Source organism: Trachemys scripta, chromosome 23 (assembly GCF_013100865.1).
Source record: "Trachemys scripta elegans isolate TJP31775 chromosome 23, CAS_Tse_1.0, whole genome shotgun sequence".
NCBI lineage: Eukaryota > Metazoa > Chordata > Testudines > Emydidae > Trachemys > Trachemys scripta.
Window position 1 is genome coordinate 12,184,515 of NC_048320.1, and position 26,293 is coordinate 12,210,807.

At 45.2% G+C, this 26,293-nt stretch overlaps 2 protein-coding genes across 3 annotated transcripts in view; one reads left to right on the forward strand and one right to left on the reverse strand.

Moving 5' to 3' along the window:
* The window catches only part of PSMB3 (proteasome 20S subunit beta 3), a 6,922-nt gene extending 599 nt beyond the window's left edge, over window positions 1-6,323 (forward strand). Inside the window, exons 2-6 of the mRNA XM_034756252.1 lie at window positions 1,966-2,150; window positions 2,670-2,777; window positions 4,023-4,200; window positions 4,710-4,804; window positions 6,202-6,323. Coding sequence (XP_034612143.1) covers window positions 1,966-2,150; window positions 2,670-2,777; window positions 4,023-4,200; window positions 4,710-4,804; window positions 6,202-6,250 — 615 coding nt within the window. The 3' untranslated portion in view covers window positions 6,251-6,323. The remainder of the gene's footprint in view (window positions 1-1,965; window positions 2,151-2,669; window positions 2,778-4,022; window positions 4,201-4,709; window positions 4,805-6,201) is intronic.
* A 480-nt stretch (window positions 6,324-6,803) lies between these two features.
* Window positions 6,804-26,293, reverse strand: part of PIP4K2B (phosphatidylinositol-5-phosphate 4-kinase type 2 beta) — a 33,115-nt gene continuing 13,625 nt past the window's right edge. Inside the window, exons 3-10 of one of the 2 annotated variants that reach the window (XM_034756248.1) lie at window positions 25,278-25,374; window positions 18,430-18,582; window positions 17,657-17,803; window positions 16,322-16,360; window positions 14,479-14,592; window positions 12,957-13,215; window positions 12,448-12,551; window positions 6,804-11,529 (exon numbers count right to left, since the gene is read on the reverse strand). In XM_034756248.1, coding sequence (XP_034612139.1) covers window positions 11,449-11,529; window positions 12,448-12,551; window positions 12,957-13,215; window positions 14,479-14,592; window positions 16,322-16,360; window positions 17,657-17,803; window positions 18,430-18,582; window positions 25,278-25,374 — 994 coding nt within the window. In that variant the 3' untranslated portion in view covers window positions 6,804-11,448. Of the gene's footprint in view, window positions 11,530-12,055; window positions 12,552-12,956; window positions 13,216-14,478; window positions 14,593-16,321; window positions 16,361-17,656; window positions 17,804-18,429; window positions 18,583-25,277; window positions 25,375-26,293 lie in introns of those variants that run through there. The other variant, XM_034756247.1, reaches the window with a different exon arrangement.

The window sequence follows — 26,293 nt, forward strand, 5'->3', positions numbered from 1 at the left end:
GTCTGGGGGGACCCGAGGCGGGCAGGGACACCTAGGATTGGAAGCCGGGGAGGTCTGGGCATCTGCTGCTGGGAGGGAGGCTGGGGGGCTTTGGGGACGGGGCTGGTCTGGCGAGGTGGGGGTGAAGATCTAGGTGGTGGCTCTGTCTGGGTGTGGGGGAGGACGAGCCCCTAGTGGCTGCTTGGGGATGGTGGCCCCCCTGGGGTGTTTAGTGGCCCAGTGATATGAGCTGTGATCCGGGAGCCCTGGGTTCTTTTTCTGTCTTGGCCCTTGGGCACGTCGCTTTACCCCTTTTTAGGTGGAGATGATGCTTCCTTGCTCAGCAGGTGACCGAGGGGCCTGCTGTTTGTAAATTGCATTGAGATTCTTGGCTGGATGGTGCTACAGCAAAACTAGTGTGTAGAACCCTGCAGCACTTGTTACTTTCTGCTACAAGAGGGCTGTGTTTGCTTATACCGAGGACTGGTCTTTGGAGGCAGGGGACTGCCTCTTATTCTGTGTTCACAGAGCGCATAGCCAAGTGAAGTTCAGGCCGCTGTGTTTTGTTACACATCAATAACTGTTTCCCGTCTTCCTACTGCATGTCCTCAGTTAGGAGAATACTTAAACTTTTTCATTGATGCTGTTTCAATTGTGATTGTTGGACCCAAAGCACCAGAGAGTTTTATGCTTTGTTACATTAGATCAGTGGTTCTCAAACTTCATTGCATCCTAACCCCCTTCTGACAAAAAAAAATTACTACACGACCCCAGGACGGGGGACCGAAGACGGAGCCTGCCCGACAAAGCTGAAGCCCAAGGGTTTCTGCCTTGGGTGGTAGGGCTTGGACTTCAGACTTGCTGGGGCCCAAGGCCAACACAGCCTTGGTGACCCCATTTAAAAAGGGTCCTGCCCCACAGTTTGAGAACCCCTGCATTAGATGGATTGCTTAAAATAGTGCTTTAATAAGCCAATATTAAGTCTGCTGGGGACGTTTTTTTGTTGAAAATGGAAATAATGATACTTAGTTACCACTTTTGTAAAGTGCTTTATTGATGAAAAGTGATCTAGAAAAGATGCTGCTGGTATTTATTTATTAATTACTGCTACTACTCAATTCATGGAGGGAGATTTACTAACAGAATTTAAGTGTGAAGTTAACTGTAAACCAGAGAAGTTCTGTGTATAGTTCTACTGGGAATAGTGTCTTAACTGTGGACTTTATACATTTGATCAGCTTCTCTGTTACTCCGATGGACAGCAGACTAGGTGTGCTGGATACAACACAATCTGCAATGTCATCAAGGAGAATTAGGCCTTGCATGCAACAGAATGTTTTAGAGAGGGGGAGCAGGAGAGAAGGGCTTTGCCCTCGGAGTTTATTCCGAATGGTGAGGAGAGCTTATCTGTGGTCCCGGACATGAAGCTTCCATTATAGCCACAGATTCAGTCTCAGGAAGATCCTGTTTATACGTGGAAAGTGCATACAGCATGTGCATGAGGTGATCAGGCAATTAAGTTGGTCCTGCAGTAAGCCTTATTGCAGTAGAAAGTAAGAATTCAAAATTGGAGAATCTAATATTATGGTTAAAATACTGTGCCGGCGAGAAAATGACTTCAAAAGAGGAATTAATTATTTATGATCAGTATAACTGGCATTGGTTAAAGGAAATGAGATACTTGACGCTTTTCTGTAGCAGTGAGGCCAGCTAGATAATGGCTAACTTTGCTCTGGGAGGACCTGCAGGTATTTCTAGAAGGTACTTGACCAAACGATCTAAAGATTTAGCACAGACTGTACAAGACAAATGCAGTGTAATAGAGTGTAACTGATTCAAGGGATCCCTTTCAGCCATGTTATCTGATCTGTGTGTCTTGTCTAAGCTGCATGGCTCTATTGATGCTAGTTCTTGTAGTATAATTAATGAGTGTACTATAAATGTCCACTGAACCCTAAAATTATCTTTCTTTTTTTTCTTTGATAGTCTATTATGTCCTATAATGGAGGGGCTGTAATGGCCATGAAGGGGAAAAACTGTGTGGCCATTGCATCGGACAGACGGTTTGGAATTCAGGCTCAGATGGTGACCACAGACTTTCAGAAGATTTTCCCTATGGGAGATAGACTATATATCGGCCTGGCTGGGCTTGCCACAGATGTGCAGACAGTGTAAGTGGAATCTTCTCTTGTGAACACTTGATATTCCTGGCCTATAGGAAGGGAGTTTGTTGTACATCTGTAAAGACACAACATATGTTACACACAGATGTTTAGGTAGTATCTTTGTCTATTCATCCAGGTATGGGCTGCCTCAATGCCAAGACTTATCTTCTCTGAACCCCACTCCAGTCAGTCCTGTTGGGGTTATTCTTGAACCATCCCAAAAGTCTTTGAAAACATGCTTTCTCCACAGTGCCAAAGACTAGCAACATTGGTTGTTGGCTAATTGTGCCCTGCTTAAAAAAAAAAAAAATCCACTGTGTTCCAAAATCAAAAGCTGTGTCTGATTTCTTAAGAGCACATGGCAAGTGAGAACCAGATGTCCATATTTGAAATGCATATGTGCACGCATTCTAAATACGTGTCTGCGTCATGTGTCCATCAGATGGTAGCAAGTATTAGCCAGTGGGAGGGTGGAAGAGGTCTTGATGCATGTGATTTTAATACGGATTCTGATCTCCTCTGCAGTGCCCAGCGGCTGAAGTTCAGGCTGAATCTCTATGAACTGAAGGAAGGCAGACAGATCAAGCCCCAAACTCTCATGAGTATGGTGGCCAACCTACTCTATGAGAAACGGTAAATATCAAACAGCTGAGCCGTTCCACAGATATCACTGAAATCAGGGCATGGTTAATGGAGTTAAATTATGACTCGAGAGGAGTCGAGAGGCATGTTGTCTTTGCCGACACTAGGAAAATTAATTTACCTACGTTGACTGTGGTAGCTGAACTGGAGATGAGCACTGCTGAACTCCACGTATGGATGGACTCAGACAGTGAATAAACCATACAGTTCCGCCAGTTTCTGAAATGGTGCTGAACGTAGTTTTACTACATGTGTAGACAGGACTAAGCCATCTTCGGCAGCACCAGTTATCAGTAATGGGAAACCTTAATGGAGGCATAACTATTGTATGGGTGTCGTACACCGAAGACTTAAGAGCTAGGTAACTGAAGCATTCACTAGAGAGATGGATAGTTAACAGCATAGAAGGGAAGAGTTTTTGGAATGAAATTGTGCCCCTGGAATTGGTTTCAGTTTGGGTCCAATGTTTAAGGAAAGCTCGGTGGTTTCTAGATTCTTACTATCACAAAGAAGAGTTGCACACTGAGTGACAATTAATAAACAGGAAGCTGCTATCTTGAATCAAAGTGTTCCTGACAATCGCCTTTCGCATAGAATATTATCAGGGAGTTAACTTAAGTAAACTCTGATTCGTAGATCAGGCATTCTGAGTTAGGCAAATTCTCTAATGTGCTGAAATGACCTGGAATTCTCTTCTAGATCAACCCTCAACAGAACAAATGTAAGATATTTATAAATAACACTCGGTTCCAATTGTACCACATTTCTATTGCTGAAGGCTGTTTGGAGGCAGGCCAGTGGGATCTAAAGATTTTCCCCCACCACTTAAAACATCAAAACATGCTGGTTATGTGCTAATGGATGCAGAGGACACCTGCTTTTGAAATATAAGGACCACTTACTTTTTCCTGAACCCAGATCAAAACTGTTTGTTCCTACAAGTAATGATTTGCCTAAACACCAGAATCTGGAAATCGTAAACAGTTTTTGAAACTTGGACTTCAATGGGGAAGCAGATTATTTCAGTGTGTCTTTTTGTCACTGAAATAAAAGTCCATTCACAGTTAGGAGGTACTAACACAGTAATTGGGTAATTCCAAACTAATTTGAAAGACTCCTACAAACACCTGAGATGGAATAAACACTTTCCTTAAATACCTACTGAGTTAGAATTCTGCTGTTACTTCAAATTTATGCCTCCTTAGGCTGTTCTAATGTTTGCCTTGCTGTTCACAGGTTTGGACCCTATTACACAGAGCCAGTTATTGCTGGACTGGACCCCGTAACTTATGAACCTTTCATCTGCTCTCTGGACCTGATTGGTTGTCCCATGATAACAGATGACTTTGTTGTCAGTGGCACCTGCTCAGAGCAGATGTATGGCATGTGTGAGTCTCTCTGGGAGCCTGACATGGTGAGTGGGGAGGTGGCAAGATCTGTCTAGTGGTTTAACTTCCAAGTGATTCTTGGATTTTTTGGAATCCTTTGCTGTTAAATTGGACACAGGGAATTCAGACTACACCTGTTATATAATAATGCCTCTACCTTGTGAAGTGCTTTGAGACTACTGATGAAAACCCCTCTATAAACTTTAACGTATTTATGTTCACAAACACCCCTGTGAGCTAGGGAAGCATTATTTTAACATAGAGGGAACTAAGGCACAGGGAGGCTAAGTGACTTGTCCACATTTGAGTGAAGAATAGAAACTGGGTCTCCCATGTGCTGGGCCAGTGCCCTAACCCACCCCGATGGACAATAGTAAAAGTTTTAGGGTAAGTTCTGGCAGAACTTCGCGAGATCCCGAGTCAAGTTTCTCTTGGGCATGGAGAGGGTCAGATTGTTAGTTCGGTGAACTGCCCCAACCCCTAGTAGCTCAGCTATAGAAGCCAACTAAAAGAGTTTCCTTTCCTCTTTTTTCAGGAGCCAGACCACCTCTTTGAAACTATCTCGCAGGCTATGCTGAATGCAGTGGACAGAGATGCGGTGTCTGGCATGGGTGTGGTAGTGCATATCATGTAAGTACAGCTCACACAGTCTCTTTCCCATGGAGAGAAGTGGCAGAGTTAAACACAGAGCCTTAAGTCAGTCAAGGAACGACTACCACGCCTGACCTCTGCCGTTCTTTAGTGACGTCTTGTCTACACTAGATCTTTACATTTCCCAGGATTGCTAACCTACCTTGCTGCAGCAGCACCACTGATGATAAATTAAGAGTTTAGTATAGCTGCTGTTAGCAGCATTCCCTCCTTCAGTCATGATTATTTGCACCCAGGAAGTGCTACTACTTCACACTGAGATGAAATGATAGACAAGATTTCCACGCAGGACTAAAAGCTGCCTTGTTGCTGGGTCAGCCAACCCTTATGTTCAGTAGTGTCTCCCTACTGCGTCCTCAGCAGTGTCCTAGCCATTGTGTTAGGAAATAAAACTAGTTTTGTTAAGCAGCGAATGAAGGGAGGGACTTGTTTAGAGCTCCATCTGAAACTGTAGTGGGAGATGTGGCTCAGGCTCACCCCTGCCGGTTCTGGAGGAGAATGAAGTGTCAGTGACCTATTTCAAACCCATCTCTCTGCATAGGTGTTAGTGCTAGGAAGCCATATATTCATGAACATCTAGTAGCCAATCTACATGGTCTCTGATAAGTAGGGAGACCTCTAAAACTAGGGCATTGCACATACTCAGGGTCTAATTGATCACCATATTTGGGGTCAGGATGGAATTTCCCCCCAGGTAAGATTGGCAGACACCCTTGGGTTTTTGCCTTCCTCCACAGCATAGGGCTTGGGTCACTTGCAGCTTTAAACTACTGCAAATGGCAGAGTGTCTGTAACTTGAAGTCTTTAAATCATGATCTGAGTTACTGAAGTCCTCAAGCAGAGGTTAGGGTCTGTTACAGGGGCATGCAATGTGCAGGAGGTCAGATTAGATGATCACAATGATGCCTTTTGACCTTAAAATCTATGTTGTAGCAGCTGTAGGCCAAGCTCACTGCATCTAACAGGGGCTTCTTGCATCCCTCTCTGTCTCCCTTCAAGCTCCCTGGGTGCCAGCTTCCCATCACCCTTCCGAACCATTCTTATCCCCCAGACGAGAGTCAGGGTGTCAACACGTTAGACTCTTTTTGGGAGTATGAGCAGAGATGAGGTATTATACTGGAAGGCAATAAGTGGTGCTATCAACCAGTAGTTTGTTCTATAGATAACTGCAGAGCTGCCTGGGCTGTGTGAAACAGCGGGCAAGGGCTCCATTTTTCTCCAGACCAATAGGGTTCTCACCTCTTAACGCCCAGAACATTTCCTGAAATTTAGAATTGATTAGAGGGGGGTGTTGATGAATTACTGCATTACATAGAAACATTCCACCTCATTTTTGGAAGGATGAAGTGGTAGTTTGTCTCTCCTTTCTTTTGCAGTGAAAAAGACAAGATCACCACCAGGACACTGAAAGCACGCATGGACTAGCCTCCGAAGTTTGTGCTTGTTTCACAGGCCAGGCTGTTTTGAATTTTTTAAATAAACTCTCTCCAGTATTGTATGGGGCTTGCTTGTTCTTGAGTCAATACACTACAGGTAGAGAATGCAGGCTTAATGTAACAAGGACACTTATTACAAATTAACTACATAACAGGAGAATCTGGATTTATTCACTCTGCAATACCCCTCAACACAATGAGGCGGCTTGGTTTTTAGCTATATGGTTGGAACAGAGTTAGCTATCATCCAAGCTGGAGAATACTAAGAGTAGTGGTAAACTGCTGAAACTGTTGCTTTTTAGGTAGGCAGCAGTGTTAGTTTCATGTCCCATTTGCCAGCTGTGCATACATTCAAAGTGAGAGTCTTACAAAACAGCAAGTAGGGGCCTGCTCAGAAGAAAACACTGTTTACTTTTTTAACTGGGATTATACCTGTAAAACTGTACATGGAATTGCAGCAGTGGTAGAGGATAGGAATCTGATTTTGCACAGCTTGGCTACAGTAAAAACAGGCACACCAGGAAGAACTTATTAGACAATGCTGTACACAAACTTTTAATTTTATTTTTTTCTGGCTGAGACTCATCTTGTAACATGCATGCATTTCAAAACAGTAAGTTTCTCAAATTGCTCCTAGCAAACAGACAAGCACAGAGGACTTGATTCCTATTTAAAAAAACTGAAACAGCCGTGAAAATCTAGAATGCTCCATTTTTCTTAGTTTTAGATTTAATTTATTCACATTTTTTCAGTTGCACTGATTAGCCCCCACCCCTGACCTGTGCGTAATAGGCTCATTTAACACAGCTCAATCCAATTGCATTTAGTATCATACATCTAAACAAAGAACAGCACAAGATTTGAGTGGTAAACTTAAACCACTCTAATTATAGATGACCAAAAGCTGGGTTTCCCCTACTTTTACTGGTGCTATTACACAAGAATTCATTACACATGTCAAGGAAAGTCAGTCATGGCTAAGATCATGGATGACAGAAACTGGTAGGCAGGTTGGAAATGGTGCATTGAAAAGCAGGAGGGGAGGGTATTGCAATGTTTTCAAATTATTGTAACAATGTTTTGAATCATTAGTTATAGGATGGTGCAACAAAGTTTCAGCGCACACACCTTGAGTTTTGAAATGTTTGTTTATACCACCTCAAGTTTAAAAACACTCCAACCTTTCTACAGCAACAAGTGGGGCACCTCTGCACAGTAAGTATAGGGAGTCCTTCATAGGTTTAGGCCAGAATATAGATCACCCAGCAAAAGACTTTCTCCATAATTAGTCACACTACAATTTTATGCCTCTAGTTTGACTGGGTTTAGAACAGTTGAAGTTGAAGGCAGTTCTGATAGCCACTGGCAGGAAAAGCAGTCATTCTTTGCCCAGACAGGCAAATAGCACGCACCCCTCATTATTAAAACACACTTTTAATTTTTACTGTCAGTAAAAATTAAATCAAGTTAGGTTTCCTGGAAGTGGAAGAGCAGGCCCTTCATCATGCTATAAAGTCTGTATCCACCTCAAAAGTGCATTGTTTTACATAAAGAAAATTGCATGCCATCTCATATTTAAACAAATGGCAACATCTTGAATATTTTCATAACATCCTTGGTCCTATCCAGTATTTTCAGCTGAAAATTCCAAGGCCATTTGACCCCTCTGGGATTAAGTCAAACACCAGTTGACCTTTTTAAAGTACACTCCCACCCCCTAGAGCTTCATAATTAACTAAAGCAACTACAATCAAAACTAGGGCATCATTAGAGGCACTGTATTAAGTGATAAGTAGAAAAAATTATTTGATAGTGAGGGAGGAAACAGAATCATACACACACACACACACGTCTTCTTTGAGAAGTGAATTCCATAACCTCCCCTGCTTGCCGCTCTTGTAGGTGTATGACAAGGACAATCGGTCTGTACACAAAAGAAACCAGAGACTGGCCAGGTAGGGTTAGGCCCAGTGCAGCAAGAGAGAGAAATCAATCAGGGCAGGAGCATTTTTCCTAAAGTTAGGGAATGTTCTCACTTCCAGCACATGCTCCACCCTAGCTTTTTTCCTTTTCCCCAGCATTCTCTAGAAAAAGATATAGCATGTTAGCAAAGAGACTTTCCTGCCATTTGGCTGGAGTCTCTTAAGTGACCTGCTATTAGAGTTTATTCTACAGCTCTGAAGACTGCATCTTTTTCCACATGAGCTATGGTTTTCATTGCAATGCACTTCAGTGTAAAGTGATTTGGGAGGGCACATGCTACAGGCAGAAGTATATCCACATTCAGCAACCTCGAACACAAAGTCAGACTGAAACTAAATTACACTATTGCAGGCAGTTGTGAAAAAAAAAAAATCAGGATTGGGGGGAGGGGAAGGGAGTTAAATACTTGAACTCAAGAGAATAAAGGTATTCTGTATCAAGATTAAAAAACAAACAAAAGCAAAAGTCCCTTTTAAAAACAAATCAAATATTTGCAGCTTCACCTCTTATAGTAACAAAAAAATACTGTCTAGAAACAAAATTAGCATTTTTAACATAATGCTACCTCTCAAAATGTAAACAATATACAAACTGCTTATGTTAAACAAAGTTATACCTGGGTAATACATCTTTACATGATAAAATTGCATTTAGTTATTTTTTATATATATACACACACACACACAGTATGGCAACAAAAATGGCAAAATGGGGTAAGTGCTAAAGTGAATAGATATTTTTAGGGCTTTTATACCACTCGAGGCATTGAGACAACCAAATGGGGTCTAACAGAGGATTCTTTGCTCCCTATCTAGAGTTGGAAAAGAAATCACAAGATCTTAAATCCTTAGCGTCATGTGTTTTGTAACATTGGCTGCAAGAACTACTCGTTTTGATTTCAGCTGTTTACCAAGTTCCAGTGAATCCGTTTTTTGCCCCAAGTTACATAAACGTCTTCCTTTGACTGTCCTTGGGTTGCCCACTTAAAAATATCCCGCTGCAGTTTACTTCCCTATTTACCATAATTAAAAAAAAAATTGCATATTTATAAGTCTAGCACACTAAAGTTTCAACTAATTTCCCACAAGGAGAGTGGCAAACTTACTAGGCCAAAATTGTAGGTTCAGGACTTTTTAAACTGTCAGGAGTAAAACGTGATCGGTATTTAATTCCTATTTCACAGCAGACATAAGTGCATTTTTTGTTTAGAGGAAAGCAACCAATATCCTTCTTCACCCCTCTACGTTTTCTCTTATCTGCACTTGATTTGTGGTATTGTCAGCCAAACACCCTAAGATGTGCGAGAATCTTACCAGGGTGTCAGACAATAGCATCTTAGTTCCCCAAATTTACACAAAGACAGTGGATTACAATGGCATAAAAAAATTTGTCCCCCATCAAAGGGAATGACCCATGAATGAACAAAAAGTTTCATGTCCCATTAAAACCAATGATTGGTTTTAGACCTTTTTTAAACAATATTTACAATGTACTCTTCTAAGCCTAGTTTTCAGTCTTGACAAATCCTCCGTCATCCCCTATGCTAAGAGCTGTGGAATCACTCAGGAACGTGGATTTAAAAAAAAAAAAAAAGTCATCCCGCATTCAGAATCCAATCACAGCTAGCATTAGTCTAGTTAGTTACCAGGACACGCTGAGTACCACCTCTCTCTCAAACAGGACCAAATCGACAGAGCAAACTAGCACGTGTTATAGCACAGGACACAAACATTCTCACAGCTTATTCCTGAAACAAAGGCATTTGTGAAAACAGTTTCAAGGCAGATAAGCAACTTATGTCAACTGCAAGGTATCTCTTCAAAACGGCTAAATCCTGCTTTTAAAAAAAAAAAAAAAAAGACATAACTGTTCTGCAGCAGAACTAATTAAACCTACAGCAAGTTCGACAAGCTTGGCTGTGAAAAATATTACAAGCGGTCTGGAGACAAATAGGACATAATTCAATCACGCAAATCAGTTCAAATTCCTTAAGGGGAAAAATATCTGGAGGAAGTGTTCAGTCATTTATGCCCATTGACTCACTCTACCAGCTAGAGTTATGGACCTGGAGCAGAGCGGAGCGTAGACAAATACAGCTCAAGTTCGGAGTCCTCTTGAGCCGTGGAACTGGGGACACGGTCACAACTACCAACACTCCAAACTGACAGCAATGTACATTTCTCAAGATGCACTTCATGTTGACTTGGTTGGTTGGTTTTTTAAACCTCTCTCAGGCCACAGTTCAAGTACTTGTAACAGGATTGGACGAGTTAGGAAGACTCTGAACATTAGCTAGATTAACACTGGCAGAACTGTCATGCGTCAGCTCTATTTTAGAGGCAGGGAGATTTAACAATTGTCATTTTTTCTAGACAGCCAAATGTAACTCGAAACCTGCAGAATAAGTTAACATGATTTTCTTCTTCAATGGACTCTTCCCAGGCCGCCTATTCTAAGCACGATGGTTCTGGGGCTATCCAGTATTTTTCATACTACTTTTTTAGCTTCTGTGAGTTATGCCTTAAGTGACCATCTTTGGTAGATGTTCATTTCCCTCGTCTTTCTTGTGACGTTAATTTCTCAAGTAAAAGAAATTTTTAAACACCCCCCCCCCCCGAAAAGAAAGGTTCCCAGCCTGAATTTACCTAGTTAAGGTTCAGCAGCCCCTCAACATTTTCATCCTTGAAATGGCAGACTACTCTCCCCCCCCCCCCCCGACTCCTACCGAGAAGGAAATAAAAGGGTTTGTACGGCTTTCTGTTAAAAAAACCTGTCCATTAAAAAGAACAGCAGTTTGTGGAATTAGGCGTTGCTTCTCCTCTTATTTAACACAAGCGACAGGTTAGAGCTCCCCCTTTTAAACAGCCATTCGTGGTATCCTTACGGGCGTCTCTTGATCAGAGAGGAGAAAATGTCATTCTGAACAGCATTGCTGCAGCAATTAGATTCTCTTTTTTAAAAAAGCCTCAAATCTCTATTTGGGCATTTCTGTAACAAAAGGAAAAAAGCCACTTTTCCACCTGGGTCAAGTGGAATATTTGAGAATGCACCTAGATTAGTTTCCTGTAAATCATACAGTGCCACACGCTCACACTCACTCATACCCCACGTGCTGCTACAGTGTCTGTTTTAGTGTCACAGGCTGTGTTCTCTGCTTGGAAGTCGCCCCTCTTCTCTTCCTTTCTGGCTCAAGGTAGAAGGTGACTATGTCAGGATATTGGACATAAATTCATTGAAGCGTTTAGAGTACTGCTCCGGATTCACCGTGGAGATCTCCGCCCCGGCCTGCAATGCACGAAGGACAGATTACAAGGCAGCACTGTGACAGCGGCAGGGAACTGTTCATAACTGCAGGCTAAGCCCCGGGGAGTGAGGAGACAGCAGGAGGTTACTGTACCAGCACAGCTAAGCACCAAGAATCACACACACAAGAATCCACAAGTTACATGGGTTCCAAGCTCCATGACAACTGGACTCCTGAAGGAATTTGCTTTAAGTCTAAGTCTGGGGCTCTACTCAGGAGATGAATGCGTGGAAAGGCTCCATATCCTACCCACTTGCCAGCTCCTTTCAAGCCCTCTTTGGGAGTGACCTAAAGTTATTGCCTCATGGCTGTTTGGTGACCTAGGCAAAGCACGTTGCTGGGTGTCAGTCCACTTTCTAGTGATTCAGGGTCACCAGGCACCACATGTTGGTAGTCTGAGCAGAGAGGGAGAAGCCAATCGGCCAAGGAGCTTGATCTCTGCTCTCATCCTAGAGGCGGTTCTATCCAGGTCAACTCTGAGGCATGCTGGCTGTTCTGTAACTGTTCTGGGGATGGAAGACTGCAATCCTCAGGGCCGGCAAGCTGGCACCTTGCCCAGCACTAGTCACTTGCGGAAAAGAGCAGGAGATCTGGCTAATCAAAGTTTTCCTCAGTGGTCTGGCCCAGTAGCTTAGTGTCTGTTTGTATTGCTAAGAGGGGGAGACCTGAGCCCTTGCTCCTTGAGTCAGAGACAACGGGACTGGAGGCTCAGCCCTGGTGAACAGATTAATGAGGGATACCACCAGGTTAAGGATCAGTTCTGTTGCAGATGGAAGGATCTCATGGGCAGTGGGGGAAGTTCCAGGCCCCTGAAAAACTGGTTTTAGCAAGTATTCAAAAGTCAGCACCACAAACAAAACGAGAGCGACCCGGACTTGGCAGAGGAGAGACCTGCTTACCCCATGTTTCACTGTTTTGGCAGCATGTGCAGCTTTCTTCTTCGCATCGTACGGCGTAAGAATGTCTATAATGGCCATGAAATACACCTCCTTCTTCGGGGCACCTGAGAAGACATAAAGTCTCTAACATACCCCCAAGCTACATCGGCAGCACTTGAAAAGCCACCTGCAGCCACCTCTATTAATAGAGTATATAAATCTGCTTTAATGTAATTAACAGGCAGGTGGGAGAAGCAGATTGTAAATGGTTGGAGACTGTAAGAGATAGAACAGAGGAACTACCGGGAACATCAGAGCAGAGACCCACATCCCCTCTAGAAACATCTACACCCCACACTGAAAGCCTTGTTTCCATGGAGTTTAAACATTTACCATTTACAACAAGGGAACTGAACATTCCAGTGGACTGGTTCCCAGGAGGGGGTCTGGGTTAGTTCTTGCTGGACATACCCCACCCAAAACAGGACACTCTCCAGCCCCTCCACATAACAAGACCCCTCCTCACTCACTGTCATGGCTTTTCATGGCATATACGTCGACTGAAGGGTCAAACTCCCCAGGCCCGAAGAACCGCGGGAAGTTGAGGAGGTTGCCGGGGCTGTCAGGTGGGGTCCCATAAGAGCCAATAGGGTTCCCGCCAATGCCATCGTTTTCACACTCCTCGTCCTCGGCCCGATCCTCCACGTCCATCTCCTCCTGCTCTGCCCGGTCAACGTCGTGAATGCCCACCAGCAGGCTGTAGTCCATGATCTTCAGCTGAGCTAAAAACTGGGAGGAGGGAGCAACAAAAGCATAGGGACATTTCAATTGGCGAAGGCACATCTCATGAGCCAAAGCTACCTAAACCTCAGCAAGTGCTGCCTCCAGCGACCATGGTCTTGTGACTAGAGCAGAGAGGGGAGAGTCTGGTTCTATATCTGGCTTTGGGATGACGTGAGACTTGTTCCAAGGACATATATTGGCTGGCAGTAGGGCTGGGAACAGAACCCAGGAATCCTGACTCTCAGTCCCCTGCTCTGACCATCTCTAGCTTGGTTGTGAATGCTTAACGCTTCGTTGGTTTGAGGGCCTTGCCTGGAAAGGGGTTATAGAAGTGCTATGCAGCTGGAGAAGGGTGTTAGCAGTGTCTCTATATAAACGTGATCCCATCAAGATACCCAACTGCAATAAAACCAACTGGCTGCATCATCAACATGGAGAGGAGAAAACACCTCTGCATTCTAAGCAGAGACAGCCAGTGACCATCACAGTGCGTTTGATCAAAGGACGGCAGCACCGGGAGTGGCCGGCTGTGTCTGTTCAGGGCCATCTGAAAGCCAGAGATCAAATACAGTCAGTCTCATCACTCAGGAGAGAGATGCTGCACTTGCTTCCATCTGGCAGGAAATCAGTCCAAATGTTTGCAATGTGTGATACAGGCGCTTGGTTACCTATAGCGAGCCGGAGGGACGGAGGGGTGTTGCCAGTTTAGAAAGGAAGGAAGAAAACATCAGGATGGGGAGAGGATCATGACAGAAAAGATGTAACAGCGGGTAGAGCCAAGCCAGCTAGCCAACGGGGAATCAGCCAGTGGGGCCTTCTAAGGTGGAACTCCAGAGAGGTTGCTGAAACATTTGCATCCAGCAGGCGGCCAGCGTTTGATACAGCATCGCCCCAACTCTGTGTGCGTTTGTGTATGAGCCAAGAGGCCCACCTAGTGTTGGACACCGTGAGAGACAGGATAACAAAATAGCTGAACCACCGGCCTTGGGCTACTAGGTCAGAGGAGTATTCCTACAGCACCCCATGTATTCACTAAGGTGTTTTCTGATGCATTCCGACTGGGAGAAGACAAGAGATTCTCTCTGCCCTGTTCTTCCTCGTCATTTCCAGTCTCCTCCATAGCAATTGCAATAGAGGACGGATACCTACTGTACCATTTGGCCGAGAGGGTGTGGGGGAGGAGGGGAGACGGACAGGACTGTGGGGTCACAAAGCCCAGCTGTCGGAGTCCTGTTCATGGCAACAATCTGAACCCCATTTCAATTCTACCTCCACGTCCCGCTTTAGCTTTTCGAGGAAGTGCTTTTTACTCTCTTCTCCAACGTGGAGCTTCTGGCCTTCGTTCAAGAAGTCGTTGTCTTTGAACGTTGGCAAATCCTTGGCCTACGGGAGAGAGGATTGCGTTAAGTGTCCTGAGCCTAATGCCAAAGGCCACAGCTATTGGTGGTTTCATTCTTTTGCAAAATATTAACTGGATCAACATGGCAACGGGAACAGAGGCAGCTGCATTGACTCAATCTTCTAAAGCAAAGAGATTCGCTCATTCCCATACGCCTGCAAATGGCATGGAGCAAAACACCTGCATTTATCAGCAAGTCCGTTTGCTTGGCTCCAGCTGGGGGAGGAGGCGGCAACAGAGATACCGATAGCAGCTCATTTCAAAGGCTGCCAAAAATAGTTGCTTCAGGCTGAAAGCTCGATAAACAGTCTCAGCCCGGGAGGGGCTAGCCAACCCCACAACTAGAAGGAAAATCCATGTGGTTGTTTTCAGATTAGAAAATCTTGAGACAAGTGCTCCCCTCCCCCAGCCATTACATGAAAATCAATCCACTGCATTTTGAGGACTTTGTAGTGGGGACCGAGTGTTTCTGCAATGTAAGTGCTTCTCATGGATATTAAAGAAATTAAGTTTCACAAACCCTTTGCATGTACAGCTGGGAATTGCATGCTTTCATCCTTAGAATAGCATGGCAATCCATGGCAATTTATAGAAATATTATGTGGTGTCAGACAAAGCCATGCAAGACAAGAAATCATAGTTCGGGAGTAACCCCACATAACCAGGCACAACGGGGCAATTGTAAAGTGGGGTTAGATTATGCCCAGGTATTGGAGATTTAATTATGAAAAGGGAATTCTCTAGGGCTTGTGCGAGAGATCTGTAACTTTTTGGGAGAGGAAACCTTCCAGGATCCCTCCAATTTCTCCACTCAAAGACCCTGTCAGCAACCAATCCAGCCTTCCTGCGGGAGTGAAGTGCTGCTCCTTAGAGCATCATGACAGCTCCAAAAAATTGAAACAAAAGAAGTGTGGCCTTATCAAGGTGTGCTCAGCTCTACTAAGTGGCTTTGCTGTTTGTTCTGTCTCATCCCCCTGGACTACACCTACTGCAAAGCCTTATGCATGTGCTTCAGGTTACTACCATGAGTAGGTCTGTTGATTTCACTAGTACTATTTATGGCAGTAACGTTAAGCATGGGCACCGGGGTTTGCAGGACTGGAGCCTTAGGTTGGAAACTCTTCAGAGAAGGGAATCTGGACTAGATTTACAAAGGGATTTAGACACGTAAAGATGTAGGTAAGTGCTTAGTGGGATTTACCAAAGTGCCTATCCCAGTTCGGTGTCTAACTCCCAATCTGGCCCTTTGGCTTCAGATTAGTCTGCGAGATACCTGGCATGCTGTGGGCATTAATGGGCAACATTTCTGGAAGAGCCTCCGTCACACTGACTTTCAGTGGGACTTAGGGTACGTTTTCGGAAGTGCCTATGTGAAGTTATTATTAGGTACCTCCTCTGGCAGCGCCAGTAGCCCGGCAAACAAGGGGACCAGGTTGTACCACACCTAGACTGTCAGGAAAGCCCTCTGCTTTTTTGTGAATACTTTAGTCCCCAAAAGGTTGTGCAGTGGCTTAACACACAGTTGCTATAATGGGGAATTCGGTACAGACAAGGGGAGCGTTCTACTGAACCCAGCAGTTTAGCTTGTCACCAGGTTTCACTGTTCGTTAACCCTTTGGTACGGAGACACAATTAGCTGCCTAGACTCCCGGTAAGCACCACAGGGAACTAAATGTTGTTCCTGGACAGGCAAAGTAGCAGAATCATTCTTACCTTTTCTTTGTCACTCGCTTCCCTGGAGACTGTTGAGCCCTGATAAGAACAAAAGAAGTTGGACATAATTCACCATGAGCAGCCATCGGCAGAATTTAAATTGACCGTCGCTAGGGGTAAATGTACAAGACTCCGTTTATTTTTTTAAATGCTGCTTTGCTCCCGATGAAGAGGGAACCTCACCAAAATAGATTTTAAACACACAATAGAAAGGCGTCAGACAATGGTCTGAGCTGATTGGAGACTGCGTTCCCTTTTCCCTCGTTCGCAGTCTCTCTCTACTACATCCGGTAATTTGAGCAATGCAATGTGTTGCCCTGATTTTAAAAAGATACCTGATGGAGAGGAGAGAGACCTGCACCTTCCTCTGAATCATCTGGTCCTGGCTATTATAGGAGACCGGAATCTGGGCTAGATGGCCCAATACCTGAATCCCTACATGAACCCGTCTCTCACTACGACCCACGCTTTGAACAGTGCGGATGAAATCCTGCCTCCAATTGAAGTCAATGATAAAAACCCCTGAGGCAGACTTGTGCTTCCACACTTTCAAGGCTCAACTTTCTCACGTCCACGACAATGGACCACAATGGTTCCTCTCTGCATTAGCACCTCCAGGAACTACACAGCTGCAAAAAGCTTCCAACCTTTGCTTTATGAAATGCAGCTCACCCGCTACACTATGAAGAAGGGGATTTTAGCTCAATGATATGCATCTCTCCCAGTGCAGACAAGGCAGGATGAAAAGAAACACAATGAACCCAAGTGACATGCGAACAAAAGGGAAGTGAATACTTTGGTTCAGTGTTGTTTGGCCCTTAAGGTAATCCCGTCTTGGCCACAAGCTGTAGGAGATAAAACACATTGTGCCTAGAACTTCCTAGCTTCAGCAGCTACAGAAATGGACCAATAGGCTCTTTGAAAGTGAACTGCAAAGCCAGAATACCTTGTGTCTGCCCTTTTCTACTCTTATTTATTTTATAAAGGGAACCTCAATATTAGCAGTACCAGGTCCCTGCTGCACTGCTGGACCTGAAGGACTGTCAAGCTTTAGCAGAATAGGAAGGTCCTGGATCTGAGTTATGGGACTTATTCAGTATCTCTTCCCTCTTCAACTAGGGGCTGGCACAGATGCCACTCATGTTTCAGCCTCAAGAGGTGTCCCCATCCAGGTCCACCAAAGCTTGACAAAGTCCTTCAGCAAAAAAGAAAGTCAGGACCTTGTTGATCTAGTGTGAAAAACAATTTAAGAACACTCCATAAAGAAACAGGAAGGGGCTCCTATACAGGGGGAGGCACTGACCATGTATGGACTGGCCGCTTTCAAACCCTTACCTTCAGATCATACTTCCGATGCACAGTCAGCCTGTGACTAAATACGTTCCTGGTGACTACCATGTAGGTTTCCACTCCGTCCACGGTGAGTCTGTACATGCCTAGGAACTGGGGGAGAAGGGTGTTCCCATGGCATTCCACTATAAACTGAAAGGGTGAGGAGGGAAAAAGAGGAAGTCACACTACAGGTCTCCGGTAGTGCACAATGTCAAAGAGAAGCGAAGCGTCTAGCTAAAACTGAGAATGGGGCTTTTTAATGGCCATCCTATATCTCTGCTCAAGGGAGGCAAAAGGACACATTAAAACACAGCAGAATGGAGCAGCCATTTCTATGCACGGCAGCTGATCCGGATTACGTTTTTCCCCTCTGCAAAATAGCATTTTCCCCTCCTTCTCCATCTGGAAAGCTTTTCTAATCCAACGTGGAACCTTAGGAAGAGGTCTCGGTTTATAGCTTTCGAGCATTGGCAAGCCTGCAGAGCAGGGATCTTTATACTGTTAGGAGGGCCAGGCCTTTGGGGGAGAGGTGAAGTTAAAAATCCCATTGTGCTCCCAAAAGAACAGAAGACAACCTGGAGCCACTGGCAACGTCCAGTTTCTAGCCATACAACCTCCCCCGCGCAAAAGTTCCCACGCGCTGTAGCTGAAGCTATGGCCGTTCCACTTGAATCCAAGGACTAGTCTCAACTCATCAGGCTCCCACCGCAATGCATCAGCCATGCCCCTAAGGCGTTATCCGCCACCCTCTCCTCAGGGTTCTAGACTCACCGTACCTGATGGTACTTCTTTAGTATGTTGTGCATCTCCGCTACGTCTTCGCTCGACACTGCCTTAATGACAAACCTCCTGTCGTAGGTGGTCAGGAAACGGGCCCCGCATCGACCTTGGCTGTCGCTGTTCACGGGGGCGCTTCGTGTTACGGAGTTCTGAAGGGGGAGAGAAGAGGTGTGATTTTATCAGAGGAGAGGGTAACGAGCTGCAGGCCCCCCCTTTTAAAGCCAAGGCATCAGCTCAACAGGTCCAGCAGTTCTCTATCTTCTCACCAGGATAAACAGATTTCAACGGGACTGCCTTTTTAGTCTGCGTTTGTACAGCACCTCGGCACTTAGTACTTAATATTCTGGTCCGTGACTGGACCGTCTAGACTCTACGGTAATACAAATAATGGGAGCTGTTAGATGCTCATCGCTTTTCAAGGCCAGACCACTTATTTGGGTGCCTAGATCTGGGATCCAGCACCCTGATTTTAGGCCTCCATCTTTAAAAACCTTGCCCATCAATTTGTTAACACACATTTAATGCCAGTGATTAACACACATTTTGAAGCAAGGAAGTCTTCACTAAATATTCATCATCTCTCATCCCTTCAGTGATGATGCAAGGGCTCACAACACACATGGGCAGAGACTCCTTCAAGTTTCTCCAGCAAAACCAAGGACGGCCAGATTGGACATTCCTGATCCGTCCAGAGTATAAAAACAAGTAGGAATAAAGGAATTTTTAAAAAGGTCCCTCTTTCTTGATCCATCGTAAAGCAGCAACAACTGGCGCAAGCCTAACTGCTTAGAAATCCTCGGCAGGTCACCTTGGAACCAAAAGCCGTTCTCGGCTATTCTTGTTCTTGAGAGTTTGACCAAAGGGCCCAGAGAACAGAAATACCGATTGTTCTTCCAACACGCAAGAGGAGCTCTCCTTTATATTCCTGTCCCCACCCTTCGGAACAAGATGCGGCCGCTTCTCTCCATCCTCACAGCAAGACTGGAAAACCCAAACGGAACTGCCGAGTAGAATAATCCGTGACAATAATGTTCTAAGACAAGGCTGCAATTAAGTTGTTTCGTCCTCTGACCAGACCACTTAATAAATAGCCTCAAGTCCTGATGAAAGACAATACAGTGGAGTGCTAGAAATGTGGCAACTGCAATTTACGTAGTCGCCACAGAAGACGTATCTATCTATTCTAGACTGTTTTCCCTACCCGCCATTGTGATCTTAGTCCAGTTTTGCTGGTGATAGCTGAGGTGGGGGACAGCTCTGAGACAGCCAGTGTTCTGGTGGCTGCCAGAGTTTTAATCATCATGTCATCTATACACGGAAAGCAGGGTTATAAGATGTGGTGGTCAAAATGTGGATGGTCTACATTAGCACTTTCACCACTACTGCACCAGTGGGACATTTTTAGAAGTCTAGTGTAGTCAAACCTTTTTAGAAAAAGCTTCTTTGGTGTCTTTATTACGATGATTTAATATTGTGGTAGCACCTTAAAGGCCTAAGCCCCATCCTGCGAGGCACTGAACCAACACAAAAAGAGACAGCCCTTGCCCCAAAGAACTTGCAGTCTAAGCAACTTTGGCAGGGAACTGATTGTCAGCTTCTGTTCTTTCCCCAGCCCTCTTCGCTGCACACCTGTAGCTGAGTATTTGGTCTAAGCTGTCAGACCGACATCCTCCTCAAACCGTAACGAACTAACATAACAAGCGTTTGTCACTTTGCTGTGACCCATTACTGCAGCCTCCCCTTGCTGCAACTGCTCTGCAAGAACACCTGGTTTGCACCTTTCCCGCTTCTATCATCATACCATGTGTACGTGCTGGGCGCTGCACACACACACACACACACACACACACACACACATACACACACAGCAAGAGACTGTACAAGACCCACAGAACTTGATACTTGGAGTGGGAAGGGATTGTCCTTCCCCATTTCACAAGCTGGGCAGTTCAGGCGCAGAGCGATGAAGTGACTTGCCCAAGGTCCAACAGAGATTCTGTAGCAAAACCAGGAACTGAATTCTGATCTCTCTCTTAGCTACAAGGCCACCCTTCCGCTTTTAAAGTTCAACTCTTTTCCTTCCCTCCGCAGCCCTGGACATTCTTTTATGGAGATGAGCAACATCATCATTTTACTAGACTCTGAAGCATTCCATTTGATGTTGCTATTTCCTTATATCTACCCACACAAGCTAACCCTTACACCTGTGCGTGTGCTTCGAAATGCCCATCAGGATGAAGGACGCGACGTCGCCAAACGTCCGTGTGCTTTTCTGGATCCCGGTTACAGACATCACCACCACATCTCTCTCTCTTCTCCATTCACGGAGCTTTCTGAAAGCGTACCAGCAGAGGGAGCGTGCTTTTCTGTGCCTGCGGAGCATGGGCCATGTAGGCAAACAGAGCCTGCTGCGAACTAGGGGGGTTTCCAGTTGCAAACTAAAAAATAAGCTGAGGAGGGAGTTTTCATTTGAGAAGGAAGCATTTAAATGCACCTCACTTTAATGCAGAAGGGGAAAAACTCACGTCCTGCCAATGGCCTAGAAACCATCAGGGAAAGCGGGGGTGGGGGGAGGGAGAGGGACATGGGGGAATTGCTTCTCGCTGACATTTGCAGCTTAGGAGGTGCTGTGTGGGCTAACACGCATCATCTCAAAACGCGAGCAGTTGCCACCATCAAACCGACTTCCCTTCTTTTAGAGGAGACAGGAAGCAGAAATCCTGACCATGTGTGGTCATTTAGAGATCCTGTCGTGACGCTCCGATTTACTTTAGTCTCTCTCCCCCATAGAGTAGGGATGATAAACTATAGCTTCCTGGCCAAATTCCCACTCAAATAATTACATTCTACCTGCCTGGAACGCCACTGAAATTTCTGCTGAATGCAGCATTCTTTACTTCCTGTCCTACACAGCCTCAGTCCAACGGAGTGCTGTTAAACAGCTGACACTGTCCCACCCCAGAGATGGGAGAAATGGTTCTTGCAGAGTGACAGGCACTACATAAATGACAGATTAGGCAAGAGAGGAAAGGGACGCAATAATGGCGTTCCCAGATAGGAAGCGATTCTGAGTAATACAGCGTAACCTAAGAAAAGAGCATCTAGACTACGTAAAAACATGCTAAGGCAGATTAGCCAGAGGACAAAAATAACGACAGAGAGAAAGCAGCTAACAACTTTCACATAAACAGATGTGAGAGGCACGTTGAATTGTGTGAAACCAACACCCACACAGTTCTTTCTTACAGCCAACCCGCTACACCTCAGCTAGAGTTAGGATAGCTTTGTCTAACCGTCCGCCTCAAGATCTGACTAAAGCCTGGCATGAAATCATGCCAACGGGCTGGGCGACAGCGGCACTTCCTCTGCCAGTACAAGGCAATCACTGTAAAGAGAATGTCTGACAGCAGGAGGGAAAAAAAATAAAGGCTGGCGTAGACCATACCATTGAAAGGAGGGACTAGTCATCTCTAGTGACTGGCTTATGTGGGTTCTCTCCAGATGTCATTGAGATTCCAATGATACTGTAACAAATCAATGGTCTCCTATTGACCCCCATCACTAGGCCGTACATCACAGCCACTCAGACCTTCACAGTGACTTCAGGGAGAGAACTCTGATCCTCCTGCTCCGAGCACACAGCCCCCAAACACTGCAGCTGACGTGGCTCCGTTAGCAGTACGACAACACGCAGTCGTGCCCAGTATGAGCGCGCAGACACGCACTAGGGTATTGCCATCTTTAGTATTTAAAAAGCAACATCAACGACCTTAGCACAATTTTTTCCACTTGGTTTTGTAATACCAGTAGCCAAGGATTCCTGGACACTTTACACATATTCTGCTTTTCACTGGATGATCTCAAAATTCCTTACCAACATTGAGGGATTTCATTGGGTGGTTTGAGAATATCCGCATTTTTATCAATGGGGAAACTAAGATGTACATAAGAATTCCTGTTCACATGGTGAATCTGTGGCAGAGCGGAGATTTGAGTGCAGGAGACCTGCCTTTTGCTCCTGACTCCATTGCTTCTCATACCAATGTGCAGGCAAGAGATGAAGTGCGAGCAGAGTGGGGGCACAGGGTGTGGGGAAAGGTTTCTGTTGCAAGCCTTTTTAGAGCTTATCATAGTAAATAAGAAGTTATGAAAAATACCCAACAGCACCTTGTTAGAGAAATTCCTTATTTGTGATGGAACCAAGTGTAACCGATACACTAGGTGCTCATTAGTAACGACATATCAATGCCTTTTGCTGTGTCACTCCTAAACGACTCTTGCTGTTATGGGGAGTGTCGACAATTCGCAGTAGGGAAAACGTTCCCAGGGGAAATGTTGCTCGTAAGCGGCGGTTGCTCTTCCCAGCTGCTGCAAACAAGCGTCTACTGTAGAGCACTTTTCATCAGTGAATCTCAAAGCTCCAAACTTCGGGTGTCCCTAAACCTCCAACTGCCAGACGCTGGGACTGGGTGACGGGGGAAATGGATCATGCAATAATTAACCTGTTCCGCTCATTCCCTCTGAAGCATCTGGCACCAGCCACTGTCGAAAGAGAGGATACTGGGCTAGATGGACCATTGGTCTGACCCAGTGTGGCCACTCTGATGTTCTTAAAGTGCTTTAGCAAAGGAGGATAGTATCATTACCCCACCATTTTAAAGATGGGGAAACTGAGGCACAGGGCAGTGAGGTGACTTGCCCAAGGTCACCCAGCAGGCCAACGGCAGAACCAGAAATAGAACGTCGATCTCCTAAGTCCCAGTCTACTCTCCCAAGGGCCAAAACTCAAGAAAGCACGTGAACCGGAAAAAACACAATGTCCAGGAGAGAAGATGAAAGGAATTTTCCATCACAAGCAACTTCCAGTGGAGATTGTGTGTGCAGCAGAGTTAATCATTCAGCTGTAGCTGTGAAGTATCCAGTGTGCTCCTTGTACATGTGCGTGCATGTGTACACACACACACACACACACCCTCCTGATCCTCCAACAGGATCACTCTTTATAGTCACCTCTGCTCCATCTCCAAAGCGGCAGAGGGGCTGTCACAAGAGCTAGCCGTGTGAAATGTGGCCACGGAACTGCAGCCACTGTTTATTTCTCACTGTGATGAACAGTCTATTGCAGAAGAGAAGCAAAGAAAACTGTTGCTTCTGCCATAGGCAATCTGCTCTGCGCTGTGAAAACATCCTGTGTGTGTCCATTCTGACTGGGTGTGCAATAAGGCAGCAGACTAGAAGGGAGTCTAACAGGTGGGGGGAAGGGTATCGGGAAAGAGGCTTCTACTGAAATATAGTTACAGAAAAAGCCCTCAAAATAAAGTTCATCAAGAGCCGCATCATGCTCCTAAGAGGAGGGAATTGCGCTTCCACAGCCTTTTTCATCCAGAGATCTGTGTGCTCCACAGACCTCATTCTGCAGGTGAAGAAATTAAGGCGGGGGGTTAAGTGACAAGCCCAGGGTCACACAGCAAGACAGTAGCAGAGTGACAAGCAGAACGCATGCTCCCCTGGCTCCTAGTCTCATGCAGTAACCACTCGGTCTCTCTTCTCAACACGCTCCTAATAAGGCTTACAGGACATGAAGCTACCTTGCTGTAGAAACTGAGACCTGACTCTTACAATAGAAAAATAACTGGGAAAACCTTTAAACAAATTAACCGATGTAAGGCTAAGGAAAGGTGCTGGATTGACAGCTCTGAAGACTGAAGGACTAAGGACAGCTACAATACAAGCAGCTCAGACCTCCACCAGGATGCCCACGGGCAATATATCAACTCAAATCTGGACCGATCCATTCTACAGGGCTATTCCATTTCCATGGCCCGTTCAACGCGTGATCTCTTGGTGATGCCGGCAACAATGGATCAGAGCAGCACCAAGTGTGCGTTTTACTGACATATGTTTCCCTCCGGGCCCCTGAAGTAGGAGACTAGAAACTGGACTGAGTAGCTCACAATCCCCCTCCTGATGAGCCCTGCGCTGTCATCCGGAGGAATAATAGCAGCAATTGCACCTTTGCTTCCAATGCTGGCTGGGGTGAGAAAACAAATCTCATTACACTAGCCTCGAAACTCGCCGGAGGAGGGTGGGTGAGAACAGACAGAATTAGAGAGAATTGTGATGATCCTTCTGAAAAATAGGGCCAGGATGCCAGAAAACATTAAGTGGGTGAAGCGCTGGGGGAGAGAGGATTTTTACAAGGAGATCATATGCACGAAAACACACTCAACTATCAGGCTTAATCAATACATTGTTCCAGTGCTGCAGGTTTCAAAGAATAGGTAGATACACATCAGACGACCATTGCTGGCACGATGCCAACAGTTATCCACACAGCTGCACAGATAAGATGTTTTAATTACCTGACATTCATACTGCTAAAGGTCAGGCTGCAATCAAAGCCTTCCCTTTTTCAATCTGTTTTATCTAATTTAAGTGGCCTCTTATCTCCCTGCCTGTTAAGTATCTGCTACCTCTTTAGAGCTAAAAACTACAAATAAGAAGGGAGACTCCATTACATCCCAGTGAGTTGCAACCACTCTGACAACTGGATTTAAGCCAAACTGCAGGACACAATGGGCCGTTCCCCTCCCTGCCCCCACATCTCAGACAGGTCTGAACGGTCACAGCTGTGCTGTTAGGACAGGTCCCAAACACAGAGCATCTTGATAAAACCCTAGTAGAAAAACAATTACTCAGCGCAGCCACTTTGTTGAAGAGGCCCCCAAACCTGCAAACGGGACACGCCTCCTTTCCACTGCGGCGCTTTCAGAAACCTGCAAAACCAAACGCTGCAAATATCTAAACTCTTGCGATCTCCACAAGTGTTTTTTTTCCCCCGTACCTGATAATCTTGATCGTCAATCCCAAATCTTTCGCGGAGGTTTCGGAACACCATGGGGCAGTACTCCTTAAATTTAAAACGACTTGGCAAGTTTTCCCTAGGACAGACAGCAAGACGTTACTCAGGCACAGCAAACTCTGTAGTACAATTTTCAAAGCTATTTTCCCGCTCTAAGCTCCTACTACTTCACCACTAGCCCCGGAAGTGTTTCAATTACTCATTTCTCCTCCATTCTCAGCTTTGTGTTTTCCTGAATTATTGTTCTGCGTGTTCCCTAATAGTCTCATTCTGCAAACACTTACCTGTACTATGCAACTGGTCATATTCAACTCTGTAGGTTTTAGGCACTATGATAATACATATAATAAATAATAACTCATGAAAAGTTACTAATGTAGGTAAGTGTTTTCAGGATCTGGTCCTTAGTTTGCAAGCTCTTTGGGAGAGGGTGTATGTCTTACATGGTTGCGAAGGACTGTGTAAATTCACAATGATGTGTGCTTTTATCAATCATTATTATCTGCTCTACTCCGCGCTGATTAGGCCTCAACTGGACTATTGTGGCCGGTTCTGGGTGCCACATTTCAGGAAAGATGTGGACAAATTGGAGAAAGTCCAGAGAAGAGCAACAAAAATGACCTAAGAGGGAAGATTGAAAAAATTGGGTTTGTTTAGTCTGGAGAAGAGAAGACTGAGAGGGGACATGGTAACAGTTTTCAAGTACATAAAGGGTTGCTACAAGGAGGAGGGAGAAGAATTGTTCTTCTTAACCTCTGAGGATAGGACAAGAAGCAATGGACTTACATTGCAGCAAGGGAGGTTTAGGTTGGACATTAGGAAAAACTTCCGAACTGTCAGGGTGGTTAAGCACTGGAATAAATTGCCTGGGGAGGTTGTGGAATCTCCATCATTGGAGATTTTTAAGAGCAGGTTAGACAAACACCTGTCAGGGACGGTCTAGATAATACTTAGTCCTGTCATGAGTGCAGGGGTCTGGACTAGATGACCTCTCGAGG